This window comes from Molothrus aeneus, chromosome 27, assembly GCF_037042795.1.
Source record: "Molothrus aeneus isolate 106 chromosome 27, BPBGC_Maene_1.0, whole genome shotgun sequence".
Taxonomy (NCBI): domain Eukaryota; kingdom Metazoa; phylum Chordata; class Aves; order Passeriformes; family Icteridae; genus Molothrus; species Molothrus aeneus.
In genome coordinates, this window is record NC_089672.1 from 1,760,711 (window position 1) to 1,775,121 (window position 14,411).

General features: G+C 50.6%; 1 protein-coding gene across 1 annotated transcript in view; it reads left to right on the forward strand.

Annotated features, from left to right (window-relative positions):
• Positions 1 to 383: 383 nt before the first annotated feature.
• The window catches only part of DOT1L (DOT1 like histone lysine methyltransferase), an 86,440-nt gene continuing 72,412 nt past the window's right edge, over positions 384 to 14,411 (forward strand). Inside the window, exon 1 of the mRNA XM_066566093.1 lies at positions 384 to 464. Within this exon, the coding sequence (XP_066422190.1) occupies positions 384 to 464 (81 nt within the window). The remainder of the gene's footprint in view (positions 465 to 14,411) is intronic.

Here is a 14,411-nt window from a genome sequence, read left to right on the forward strand (position 1 = left end):
ACAGGGGGGAGGGAGGGGAGGGAAGGGAAGGGGGGAGGGACCGCGGGGCCGTGCCCGCCCCTCTCCCCGCCCGCCCCCTCCCCGCGTCTGTCGCGTCGCTCGGGCCCGGCCCGGCCCGGCCCCGGCGCCTCATTGTGCTTCGCCTCACGCCGGCCCAAGATGGCGGCGGCGCCCGAGAGCCCCGCGAGCCGCCAACGACAATAGAGGGAGGGACGGGACCCGCCGCCCCCCCGGCACCGGCCGCCCCTCCCCGCCGCTCCCGCCGCCCCCCGCCCGCCGCACCGCGCCCACGCCCCCGGCCCGGCCCGGCCGCCGCACCCCGCCCCGGCCGGCCCCTCTAGCATGGTGCGGGGCCGCCGCCGCCTCGTCCTCCGGCTGCCGACATGGGCGAGAGGCTGGAGCTGCGGCTGAAGTCGCCCGTGGGAGCCGAGCCCGCCGTGTACCCCTGGCCGCTGCCCGTCTACGTGAGTATGGCCCGGCCCCGCACCTGCCCCGCGCCCTGTCAGCGCCCCCGGCCCTGCCCCGGCCCTGGCAGCCGCCGGGCGATCCCTCAGCGCCGGCCCTTCCCGGGATCCGTCGGGATGATCGCCCCCCGTGAGGGAACCCTCCCGCAGCCCCGGCCCCGGGTGCCGCCGCTGCTCGCCTGGAAGTCAAATCCCCAATTTCATTTTATAATTGGTTGACTAAACCGAAGGGCGGGGAGGAGGAGGACTGGTTAATGAAAAGTTTTCGTGTTTTCCTCGCGCTGGGCTCGTGTAACTGGTTAATAACCGGTGCTGCTGCGAGCGGGGTGCAATCCAGGGATTCTGGATGGGGGAATAGCGCTTAAATTATGGATGGCCTCGGGTGGTCGTGGGGACCCCAGGACCAGCCGCAGAGGGGGAATAAACAGCGGCCAGCGGCGCTTGTGGGTCTGGAGGCAGCGCTGGTGTCTGGGGCGGCCGCCAGTTCCCCTCCAGCCGTGCCCTTGGAGCTCCCCTTTTATTTATCCCGAGTAGAATTCGAGCCAGCCGCAATCCTCGTGCTTCCAAATAAAATGTCACTTGTCCTTGCTTAGCTACCGAGCAGCGTTTTTCCTTAACTTGCCTGACTTTCTCCCGAGCCCGGACGAGCGATGTGTGACCTTGATAACAATGTCCATGTTCAAATTAGTGACAATCCCACGAGAGGCGAAAGGCTCCGGGGAGGGTATTTTTGGATGTGTGTAGGCTTCCTATCAACCCTTGAGCAATTTCTCTCCCTAACTGCGTGTAGCCTCTCGGAGCACAGTTTGCAAAGGCAAACCGTCTCTCTTTATGTTTACTTGGCGCAGGCACTGTTGATTATCCCTGCGTTCCAGGCTGTGCTGTTGTACGTGAGCCGTTTTCCCGGCGAGAACACGCTGGGACGCACAGGCTGGGGCAGCTGATACTGCTGATGTTGTTGCTCGCTTTTGGCAATCGCTTGTTGTGCGTGAGCGATTAGGAATATATCGCTCGTGGCAGGGGGAGACGGCTGCCTGCTCCTATCTGCCGCCTGCCTTTGGGGGCTGCCGCTGTAGCCGTGCTTTTCCAAAACATCCTCCATGCAGTGCTGCTCCCGGCGTGTCTCCCAGCACACACTGGTTAAGCGCAGCCTTTCCTGTTTGGGCAGCTCTGTCAGTGTTGGCGGGCGCGCGCTCTGCTCAAATTGTCAGAAACTGAAAGTACAAGCGATGACCGGGTTCGGTTTTCCTCGCCAAATATTAACTCGTGTGTCCCCCCCCCTCCCTCCTCCACCTCCCTCTCCGAGCGGGTTGTGTGAAGCGGAGGTTAAAGATTACGCGGGATAGGGATTGTTCTGGGAGGGAGAGATGGTTTTATGTCTGTTCACAGAGATTCCTACGGGCTTAAAAACCGAAAAACCGATCCCCCTCCCCGCCCTTTATTTTAAGGGTGAAACGTGTGTTTTGCAGCATGGAAAATAAGGATTTAATTGTTTTGGGGGAACTTGAGCAGCTGTTTTTGAGGATGGCAGAATAAATAGAATTTTTTCTCAGTTAATCAGAAATGCGGATGGTGGAGGTGGTGGGCGGGGGAGGGGGCTGTGATCCCCCCATGTACTGAGAAATACCACAAACCCCAAACATCCTGCCCTTAAACCGTCCGCTTGGCACTGCCAGCCTTTCCAGAGCCATTCCCGGGTGGATGTTCCACCGGGAGCCGAGCAGCCCCGCGGCCGGGGGAGCTCCGGGGAGCGGAGCGCTGCGGCGCGGCCGAGGCGTGCTCGCACACACGCACTCCCCGGCTTTGACCGCGGCTCCGGCTGAACCCTGGGGCTCTGCAAACAAATCCCCGTGTCCGTGGCAGCGCTTGGCCTGCTGACATCGTGCTCTGCTGAACTGCAGCCGCGCTTTCCCCGCGCTGGCGCGGCCCCGAGCTGCCGGCAGAGCTCGGCTCGCTTTGACGTAAGCAGAACATTTCTTAGTTTCACCGCCCGTGCTTCCGAGGAAGCAAGGTGGGATAGCCGAGAGGAGGGAAAATCAAAAAAAAAACCACACCACGCTGATTCAAGGAGTTTTATTTAGCAGCGTTCGGGTTGCTTCCTGTTGTACTCTGTGAGATGTGTTTTCCGAGGAGGGCTGTAGGGAAAGGGAACGGGAAACTCAAGGTCCCGGCAGGTTATTTTTGGTGAGAGCAGCAGCAGTGGCACGGAGTCATCTTTCCCAACATCCGAGGCTCTGTAGTGTGAACCTGCTGCGTGCCCGGGCTCCGTGGTGTGATGTAACCCTGCCTTGAGTAACTTGGCTATTTTTATGCCCTTACTACATCTTAAATTAGCGGCGTCAGTGTTGCTGCGTTGAAGGCTGGTCTCTCTTATTAATGGACGCCTGGGTTAATACCGTGTCTCTTTATTGCTGGGCTGCTGCTTATTTCGTGTATAATAGGAAAAGTGGGGTCTCTCCAGACTGCTGAGTCCGGATAATAACCCGGCTGACAACCCGGTGCTTGTTGGGATGCTAAAAGAGCCGGGGAGGCTGATGTGAAACACGTATTTCCCTCCGAGTCTAATTAGGGCCGTGGGAGGAGAGAGAGTGGCGGCGGTGGTGCAGCTCCAGCCTCCCACTGGCTTCCACACAAAACTGAAAGTGCGGCTCCTTCCCCCGCCTCAAAGGAAAGGCCACGGTGCCCTAATGAAGCCGTGGTGAGCCGTGCTGGCCGTGCCACACTGTGATGAGTAAGTTGAATAGTGCATGGTGAGTAATCTCTCCTCATGACTCACAAAATATTTTCTGATGTTGACCTCTGTTTTTGTGACTGCCCCGCTTAATCAGAGCTGAAGTGAGTGTACTCTTTTGTGGGCTGGTTAACTCCTCGGCTCCCACGTATCTGCCCCACTTTTTGCTGGTGCCAGGTTGTCAAGAGACCCAGGGATATGGTGTTAAAATTTTAATTTTGGTACTACGAAAGATACAGGCCTAGATAAAGGAAGTATTTGGGTGAGAGACCAGAGTTAATGGATCTAACTGGTCTTAAATATGCTACTGCTGGTAGAGGATGGCATTTTCACTCATACTTCAGGTGTTGGTAAGCATAACTTGGTACTCATCATTTAGATCTGAAGGGTATGAGGAGTGAAGTCCCCTTGTGTAGTTTTAAGACTTGCAGATATTTAGGTTTTTTCCCTGAGAATTTTTCTTAAAATGGGTCATTCTTGTCTCTGACTTCTACTATAGTTAAATTTGAATATGGATTAGGTTTAAATTTGGAGATTTTTCGTTTTATACCTCAGTATAAAGTAGAGATTTTTCGTTTTATACCACAGTAAGGCCTGCCTGATCTGTGAGGTGTCTCAGTTGTACTTTGAACTCCTGACAAGTTCCTGTGTAGAATGGCAGGCTGTTGTGTGTGCAGGAGGGAGAAAGGGTGGGGATGTTGTAGGGTGGATCAGCTCTACAGTCTGGTCTGGCAGGGCTCTGCTGATATATCTGTGGCACCAGGGAGGGATTGCTTGCACAGAGAGCTGAGCAACAGGAGGTTCAGAGCTGCTGAAGCTGATAAATGTCCCCAAACTCGACGTTTCCTGGGCTGCACCCTGTTGGAGCAGAGAGTTGGTGAATGTGGAAAAGCCTGTTTGCAGTGTGCCAAAGAGAGGAAGGACACTGTGCTTCATTCATTTGCTCTCCTTAAGGCCTGCACTGCAGGTTGGCAGTGCTCAGTGTCACTGGGGACAGGAGGCACAGCCAGGTGCTGGGGCTGTGCAGGGCTCTTGTGGCACCGTGTCCTTGGCCCTGCTGTGTTCAATAGGCTGCAAGTCCCTTCCAGGTGGAGAATGAGCCATCTGCCTCTTGTGCTGTGATCCCTGCTGGGTGGCATTCCCGTGGAAGGCCCTGCAAGTGTCCATGTGTGACAGGTTGTTGTGGCTTGTGTTCCCCTCTCCCTGTGGGACGTGTGGAGGCTGAGCTGTGACAGCCCCTGGGGATCCCAGTAGGGTTGTGCTCTGGGTATAGGATCACAGAATCATGGAATGCTTTGGCTGGGAAGGGACCTTAAAGCCCATCTTGTTCCACTCCCTTCCACTGTCCCAGGTCATTCCAAGCCCTGTCCAATCTGGCCTTGGACATTCCAGGGATGGGGCAGCCACAGCTGTTCTGGACAACCTGTGCCAGGGCCTCACCACCCTCACAGCCAAGAATTTATCTTCTGCCCTAGTTACCATATGGTAATACCATTTCTTTTTCATCTACCAATTTTATTCCCTTCTTCCAGCCTTTGACTCTGTCCCAGGAGGGGACAGTCCTGGCTGTGCCACCGTGCACATCTTACCAGGCTGAGGTGCTTCTGCCCTGAGCTGCTGGAGCTTAAACCTCCAAATCAGCACCTGTGATGAGAAGTCTGGCTTGAATAATTCATTTATTTGTGTTCCTCATCGTTACTGCTGACTTTCCACTCAGCTGTGATGGCAAGAAAATTCTCATTTTCTAATTGAGTGTTGTCAGAGCATCACCCTGCACCTGGAGGTGTGTGTGTGGCTGCTACTGGGAGTAATGGGATACAAGCTTCTTACTACTAGATTTTGCACAGGTGGGAGGGTGCAGGGTGTGGGTTTTGTTTTTTTTTTTTTTTCCCTTATCCAGCTGATACCATTCTGTCACCAAAGGAATGTGCTGTGCAGGGAGACCTCAAGGGCAGGGAGTGCTAATGAAAATCACAGCCCAGCGGGGATTGTCACCTTTGAAATTAAAGATCAGCGGTGGAGATGAATAACAAACCTTGTCTGAGAATTAAATCCTCTTTTTTTGTTCGTGTCACTCAGCTTTCCTGGGAAGTTTCTGTGCTGCCTGGCTTTGACTTCCCAGGCATCGAGGCAGGTGTGGGAGTGCCTTAGGATGGTCCTGTAGATGATTTTGGGAAGGAGCTAAGGAAAACCTAAATTGCTCCCTTGGGCTTGGAGCTGCCCTGCTGCTGGGGGTGGTCCTGTGCATCTTCTCTCTGCCACAGACCCATCCCATGGGGTCCTTATTCCACACCCCACTGCCCTCCTGTGGGATGAGCTGATGGAAAACACGTTTTACACGTGCTCCTGGCTTTTCCTTGGGACCAGCCTGAGCTGGAGGAGGAAGGTGAAGCCCCCCTGATCCTCCCTATGGTTGGGAATGTTGGTGCCTGTGGAGCTGTGTGTGGGGCGGCTCTGGGAACGGGATCGCTGGAAAAAAAAATGTAGCAGTGTATTGAGAGGCGGCCCCCCGCCCTGCTCTGTGAAATGTGAGTCAGGTTCTGCCCGGGGCAGCCGGCCCTGCAAAGGAGGCAGAGGAGGAAACTGTTGCTCTGCCTTTGCCAGGCAAAAACCTCCTCACCCCCTGAGTAATGGCCCAGAAATTCGGCAGAGTCCGGGGGGGTTTTCCCTGTTGCTTCAGCTTGTTGGGAAATGCTTGTGGGGATGACTAATCACTTAGAAAAAGCCTGTCTGGTGAGGGAAAGGTTTGAACATTGAGCACAGTTCCGATTTCTCAGCACCTCTCTCTCTCTGCCTGCCCTCCCCTGTTGTAAAAACACCTGGAGTGGGGAGAGCACGCAGCGTGAAGCTGGGAAATATTGACTCAGTCATTTGCAAAGCACTCGGGTTTCGGTGCTGTTAGCACAACACACAGCTAGCACAGTTACATCATTTTCCTGCCATTTTCCCCAGTGCCAGAGGGACTCAGGGATGTGCTCTTGGGGGGCACAAGAGCCCTACGGCGTTGATTGTGCAGCATGTTGATTGTGCAGCACGTGGGCAGCACAGAAGAGCAGTTTCCTTCTGGGCTTTACCCTTTGAAGTTGCCCTGAGTGACAGTCGGTGCTTGTTCAGTTCTCAAACTCCTTTGTTCCAAGCCCTGACCCGTTGGATCCAAGATAAATCATGAGTTCAGTTAACGGACACTTTTCTTGCCCAGTTTGAAAAGTGAAAGTTGGTCTCTTGTCTTGCATCTTAAAGACCACACTAGTATTTATTTTTTTATATAACTGATTTATCTGTAAGGCAACTGTTGAAAGACAGAGTAGCTGTCCAAGATTGCTTGTTTTCCCCCTTTCATTCATCAACAGATGAGTGAGGATTAATGTTCCTGTCCAGGCCAAAGTTCCAGCCCAGGCAATTCAGAATTATCTACCTAAAAATTCACCCATCAGCTCCAGTTGGACACAGCACTGAAAGCTTTCAGTGTGCCAAGGGAAATCCGTGCCCCCACATGCAGCTCCAGCTCTTGTCCTTCATGGCAGCCTTATTATAAATGGAGATGATTATCCTTTCAAGGCTCAGATACGGGACTGAATTGTGTTGCCTCTGGGAATTTAGGCAAAATATCTTACCTCTTGGTATGTGAGATTTATGGGGGATTTAATCACCCTTCTCCCTAGACATCCATATGTCTACTTTTGTACTCTTCCTTCTTTCTTTTCCCCCTTTCTCATTGATTTGCTTTTTTTTCCTCCTGCTTTGAGTTAACCTTTAACTGTCTGATTAAAGTTTTGCACTGTAATGATCAACACAAAGACCAGGGGTGGAGTGAATTTTTTCTGTATTTTATCACAGATTGATAATCATAAATTGTCTCAACGTATTTTTGCCTCGATTATTTTCTCCTTCCTAACAGAAGGATCCACAGAAGGAGGAAAAGTTCATGTTGGGAATTGTGAACATATTTACTTTCATGGTAATTATTAAAGACAAAACTAACTCTGAAGAGGAACAAGAAATAAAACTGAATAGAAAAGTTGGCCACATGCTGCTAGAGCTATCAAATCAAGCAGGGACTATTTTTAGAGCATAGGAAGAGGGTGAGTATATTTTACAGCAGGAAATGATGGTTTCATAGATAGGAGCAGATCAGTGAATAACGAAAAAGTTCCTGTTCAGAGTATTTTGGTTTGTTTCATTTCAGGAGTGAATGAGAGTTTTCTAAACATGTACAGTGAATGGACTTGGTAGTGTTGGATGAAAAGTCTAAGGAGCCGCTGAAGACAGATAAATGAAGCATTGGAAAACTTTTCTGAACCAAATCCTACAAAAAGTTCTGAATTAAGTTTCTTAGTAAAAATGAATGAGTTTTAATAGTGTTTGTTATTTTCTTCCCTTGTCCTGTGAAGGCCAATTTCTTGAGGTTTTGTTAATAATTCACTTTTTGGAGCTCAGCAATATTATTATTATTATTTGACACTTGTAAAATTCTAACAACTGTGAGCTTTTGAGGCTTCTCATTCATTCCTCAGTGGGATTCCCACTGGGCTGCAGGAGGTTCCCTCTGGTTCCCACATCCCACAAGACCTGGGAGATCAGGTGCTGGCTCAGGGTGGCCTCTGACCCCTGGAGCTGGGTTTAGAGTCTTTGTGGATCTTGGCTTCCACCCCTGCTCATTACAGCAAACACTCAGTTGAAATTCTGCAATCTGTGAAGAATGCATTGTAATATTGTAGGATCACTTCTAAGTCTAAAGTAAAAGCTTGTGGAAATGGTTGGTGGCTGGAAGTTGATGTCTGCTGTTCAGAACCTCCACTGGATCACTGCTCTGCTCCACAAGTTGAAGCTTATAAAGGAAAACCCATCCATATTCTTTTTTTTTTTGGTACCTCCATGCCCAGTGAGCTTCAGAAAGAGTACAAAATTTTAATGCTAATTTCTGTTATGTGGAATATGTATGTGTTTTAAGTAGGAACAGAATTTCAGAGCTATCCAAGAGTGAGTTATCTTTACAGAATATAGAGTGGTTCTTGAAGCTGTTGTCTCACCAGTTTTCCCTGCAGGAGATGGGGCTCAGGCTGTGCCATGAGTTTCCTCCCCTTCCTTCCCCACTGAGGGTGTTGAAAGACCTTGGGCTTGAGAAGGAGATGGTGGCAGCTTTCAGCAGCAGCAATTTTGGGGCTGTGTGTGGATTCCTTCCCCTGGGTCCTGTGTGCAGGGTTGTTTCTGGCAGTGTGGCTGATCAGAGATGCCTTGTGCACCCTGCAGGGGTGGGGTATTTCCCTGCTAGCACAGCTGTGGCTCCTGGGGAGGTGCAGCTTTGTGGCTGGGACATCTGCAGGTAGAAGTGACTCTTGTCATCTCTGCTCCCTTGTGCTGAGCTGCTCTCACCCTTGGAGCAGTGTTTGTGAGCTGGGCTGGTTCAAAGGGAGCTGAGCCAAAACCCCACAAAGGTTTGGTTTGAGTTCAGGCCTCCCCTGCCTTTGCTGTGTGAGAGCACAGGCACTGCTGGCCCAGAGCAAGAGGTGACTTTTGGGGAAGTGTGGCAGGGCAGGTGGCTGGGTGGGGTTAAACTGGCTGTGAAAGGGTGGCAGAGCTGCCTCCTCTGCTCCAGGGAGTGAAAGCCCAGCAGTCTCAGAACAAGCAGTGCTGGGTTCTTGTGCCATGTGCACATGGGCTCACCACAGCCTCTGGCCCCTGCCTGCAGCTGCCCTGGTGTGGGCAGGGTGTGCCACTGCCTAAAACCCACCTGGGAGGGCAGTGGGACACACCAGTGAATTGCTGTTCTACCAGAACCATTGCATCCCCCTACGTGTTCTGTTTATGTTAGAATACATTATGTTATGTATTTTAAACTGCCTTTTTGCATAGTGGAATTGCTTCTTTAGTCTGGCTCATCCTGCTGTGGCTGTCCTGTGTGCCTCCAACGCTCCTGCAGGCTGATTGCATGTTAATGGCTTGACCCAGCCCCTCCTGCACTACCAGGGGAACCATTCCCTCCTGCATCTGTGCAGTGTCCGTAGCAACAGTTGGGATTGCTGTGTGCAAAGGCAGAACTGTTACTGTGCTTGAAGCAGCAGCAGTGAAAGTGCAATCCCTCTTGCAACCATGCTAAATCATTATCCAGAGCACTTTGGATCTTCTTTCTCAATGCCTGTTTCCTTTGTTAGTTTATTTTGGACCTTGGACCAACCTTTTCTTTTTATTTAAATGTCCTTATGTAGCCATTAAGGAGGCCATGGTGACCACTATGTTTTCCAGTTGGTTTTGTGTGACAGTAACCTAGAAACTACCTCAGGCTTGTCTGCCTCCTGCTGTGTGGGAGATGGGCTTCCAAATGCAGTCTTGGGAGCTCTTCCTTCCCTTGTCTTTTCTTCCCTGAAACTGGGAGGAAAAGATGGTTACAAGGTGTTCTCTGTAGGAGATCTCTTTTTATACATTCTAATAAAAATGTGTTCTTGTGAATGTCCCTATGCTTTCTTGATTAAGGGAATGAAAATAATTGGGTGGTTCAGAGGAGACTTTTGGTTCTTGTCCATCTTGGTAAGAAAAACTGGGCTATGGTTGTTGCTATGGAAGCTAAAATTGGCATAATCTTGATTTGGGATAAATTTTGGTAACATTAAACCAAGTCCTGCTATCCAGTATGGAATACTGCATGGAGCAGGCTTTCCCTTCCCTTACTCAAGGCTTAACTGGCATTTGAGCACAAGGCAAATACCTGAAAATGCAGAGTGGTGGAAGGCAGAGCTGGCAGGACATGGAGCCTGAGATCCTCCCTCCTTGAGCAGCTCCTGGCTGCTGCAGTGCTGGAAGTGCTTTGGCTTTTCAGAGCCTCCTGTCACCCTCTTGTGTTCAGGTGTGCTGGCCATGGATGTGCCTGGGCAGGGGGATGTGCTGCTGGCTCTCTCTAGGTGGGTTAAGTGAAATTAAACCCTGTGGGAGGAGGAACACAACTTGTGACAGGCTGGAATCCCTGGTTTGTGAGGGCATCCATGTGCTGTGCAGAATGCTGGATCTTTCCTGGCTCCCAGGGAAGCTGCAGTGGCTCTTGTTGCCTTTCCTGGTGTCCAGAGAAATCCTTATCATCCTCCCCAGATGGAAGCAAGAAAGGGGCTTGAAAGAGGCACTTGTCCCACCAGCCTTCTGCAAGATTGATTGGCTTTTCCTAATCCATCTTTTTGATCTCTGCTAACCATCTTGTCTGCAGCTGTAACATCCTCTCCCTTGGATTTATGGACTGCTGCCTGGGGAGAGAGAGCTGCCACTGCAGGCAACCAAGCTGTTCTTTAAACCCAGGGGCTGGTGGGACTGACCTCTTTTGTTTTGCAAGTTAAATGGGTCATGTGGAGATCAGAATTTGGCAAATCCCTCTGACTTCTGTTAATCCATGAGTGGGGTCAGTGTCCAGGATTTGGGAGGAGCTGCTGTTACATTGGAGGGCTGGAAGTGTATCCCCACAGGTCATTAAAAGGTACACAAGGTTGCCATTGAATTATTTGTAACTGGCTTGTTTCAGCTTTGGTTTTCACACATCTGGTGGGCAGGGGAAAGCTGTGGGAGATCTGTTCCTCCTGCTCTGCCCCTGCTTGACCACAGCTGCTTTTCACATTTCTGAAGAGCTGCTTTGGTCACCTGGCCTGTTTTTAGGGGAGGAAGCATGGTCTGGTGAGCCAGAACTGGCTCTGAAAGGGCAAGGGTTGCTCTGCTGTGGGACAGTTTAGTCTGGGCAGCCAAAGCTATGCCCAGAAATGTTCCTGGCTATGCAGAGGAGATAAAGGGTCATAAAAGTCTCTGTACCGTGCTGGGAGAGTGAAAGATTGAAGGGGTCTGAGCTGTATTTCTCTTTCTTTTTCTTTTTTTTTTTTTTGGTCAAGAACTTGTATTTTCCAACCATTTGTTTGCTGCTCAGGTCTGCAGGCTTTTTGGGTACCTTTTCACTACCTGTGCTGTGTAGATGATCAGATCTCACAAAGATCCCTCTTTCAGAGAATCATGGAATCACAGATTTGGGTTGGAAGGGACCTTAAACTCATCCAGTGCCACCCCCTGGCATGGCAGGGACATCTTCCACTATCCCAGGCTGCTCCAAGCCCTGTCCAGCCTGGATGAGGTGTAGCTCAGCATGTGGGGAAATAAAATTCAGAAAAATATGGTGTTCACCCTCAAACCCCAATTTAGGCTTACCCCAAGGCTAAGCACAGTTTTGTAAGAAGAATTCAAATAAAAAAAAGAAATAAGATGTAAATCTGGAAGGGCACTAGGGTGGTGTTTTGTGCCTCCAGGCAGTGCTGGCTGCCCAATTTAACTGAACAAATTTGTGTTTGAGGATGGAAAGCAGAACTTTTAAAATTGTTGCTTTAGGTTATAGATTCACTTTCGACTATGGATTGTTGCACTGGGGGTTAACTGTTCTGTGCAAACACACCCAGGAGTCTGGGATAGGGTACTGGAACACAGAATTAAATCCAAATCTTGCCATTTAAGTATCTCAAGGGATGTTAGTTTGAAGATTTGATGTAACCAAAGCAGCCACACCTGGAGGAGGAGTGTAGGGGGAATTACAGGAGGGGGAACTACAAACTGTTCCAACAGCCAACCTGTGGCAAAATTGTTGCCAACTCTAATTTGTACCTTACCTTGCTCTCCAAGAGTGTTCTGTAGAAATGTCTGCTTTGGCTGTTTTTGGTAGGAATTTGGTGCTTTGTAGAAGAAAGTTGTCACAGGTTACTGAGTTGTGGCTGGTGCTGATCATGTCATGCACACTGTGATCCCTTGGGGCTGTGTTTGGGGTATTATTTGGGCTGCTTTAGCTTTTCTCACCCTGGTGGCAGAGGAAGAGCTGTGAGTGCTGCTGAGTCCTGAATATCCTGAGCTGGAAGGGACCCTCAGGGATGATCAGTGCAGCCCCTGGCCCTGCAGAGCCACCCCAAGAACCCCACCCTGAGCAGCCCTGGGAGCTCCTGGAGCTCTGAGCATCCCAAACTGCTCCTGGAGCTCTGGCAGCCTTGGCACCATTCCCTGGGGAGCCTGGGCAGTGCCCAGCACACAGCTCTGGTCATATTGGTGATTTGGAAAGAGCTTTTGGGCACTGTCTTATATGACTCCAAATGACAAATTAGGGCTTCTCATATCTGCAAGATACAAAAGGTCTTTTTTGTGAGGAGGTGAAGGGAAAGATTGAACTCTCAAAAATTGCTCTGTGGTGTAACCTCCATGGCCTGAAGGGTGCCAGGAATTGGTGTCTGTAGGAGGACTCAGCTCTGTGTGTGGGACAGGAGCTCTGTGTGCTGGGGGCTCTGCTGTGCTCACTTACAGCTGTGGGGCTGTTCTGGCTCCAAACTCTGCTCACAGTTGTAGGAATGTGTGGTTGGAGAAACCTGTTGTAAGAATCAGAGGGGTGAAGCTGTTCAGTCCTGCTGGCTGAAACTCTGCTCCACTTTTCCATAGAATATGTTGGATGCTCTTTGACATGACTTTTGACAAAGTGTCTGCTTTCTTTCTGTTATTTTTTCCAATGAAATATCTTGGCAAAAACTATCAAACTTTCTCTGGGAACTCACGTTTCAAATTAAAATTCAATGTTTGGGTTGAAGACCAGAACTCTGTGAAAAGGTCAGCTGGAGAGGGTTGGCTGCAATAACTCAATGTGTGTTTAAGTTTGGTTTGTTTAAATCTTGTTGTGAAGAGCTTTGGGCAGTCTCAATAATTACTGCAGACTGCAACGCTTTACTTGAAATACTTTCCACATTAAAGAGATAAGGTTGGTTGTGAAAAGCTTCCATTTATGTGGCTCAGAAGATTCCAAGGGCCTCTCAGACAACATAAGTACAGGAACATTGGAAAGTACACAGAGGGCAGGAGCAGCACGTAGTGTGCAGGGAGGGAGGGAGGGAGGGAAGGAGGGAGAGCAGCCTGGAGCAGAGGAGGGTGAATGGAGCTGCTCTTTGTGACAGGGAGCACCGTGCTGGCATCATCTCATCTCGTGACTGGGAACAGAACACAGAGGCTGCTTGAGCCTGGGCCAAAAGGCTCCTGCACACGGGATTCCAGCACTGATGGAGTGTGTGGGAGGCTCTTTCCCAACAGCTTCCACTGCCAAAGCCCTGGGGGTGTCAGAGTCCAGCGTGACACACGAGCACAACCTGCCTGCAACCTGAGTCATGGGCACTGCAGCTGGGGAAAAGAACAGAAACCCTCTGAACTGAGCCAAAACCCCAAAGTCAGACCCCTGGCTGAGGGGGAGAAGCTTCAGGCCACCTTTGGGGGTGCAGGGGTGGCTGTTGGCTGAGCAGGGCGAGGTTGATCAGCAGAGCAGGAGTCACCATCCATCCCTGTCCATCCCTGTCCATCCCTGTCCATCCCTGTCCATCCCTGTCCATCCCTGTCCATCCCTGTCCATCCCTGTCCATCCCTGTCCATCCCTGTCCATCCCTGTCCATCCCTGTCCATCCCTGTCCATCCCTGTCCATCCCTGTCCATCCCTGTCCATCCCTGTCCATCCCTGTCCATCCCTGTCCATCCCTGTCCATCCCTGTCCATCCCTGTCCATCCCTGTCCATCCCTGTCCATCCCTGTCCATCCCTGTCCATCCCTGTCCTTCCCTGTCCTTCCCTGTCCTTCCCTGTCCTTCCCTGTCCTTCCCTGTCCTTCCCTGTCCTTCCCTGTCCTTCCCTGTCCTTCCCTGTCCTTCCCTGTCCTTCCCTGTCCTTCCTTCCTTCCTTCCTTCCTCCCTCCCTCCCTCCCTCCCTCCCTCCCTCCCTCCCTCCCTCCCATCCTGCTGCCTTCAGTGTTCATCCATCCCAAGGGTCTGGGGCAAAGCTGCTGCACCTGCTTGGGCTGCTGATGGGGCAGGATCTGGGGGGTTTCTGTGGGAAATGGATTTGTAGAGAACTTTTATTAAAGTTTGATAGACGGTTTTTATAGGATGTATCTGTATTTAAACTTTGAGATGAGAAATGCCATGGAATAGGGCAGACATTGCTGAGAGAGAAATGGAACTAGAAATAAGTTTTGAAGTGTGGCCTTACAAATAAGAGAAATAAAACTATGAAAGATGAATTGCAGTAGGACCCACAAGGGGTAATTTTGGATGATTGGCTTTGAGGCCTTTACAGCATGGTGTGACAAAAACTGATAAGTCAAGAAATGTTTATGATGTATTGTAATTAGGAAATAATTGGCTTCTAATTGTGATGCTGTGAATTATAACATCTGTATTGTCTCACCTTTCA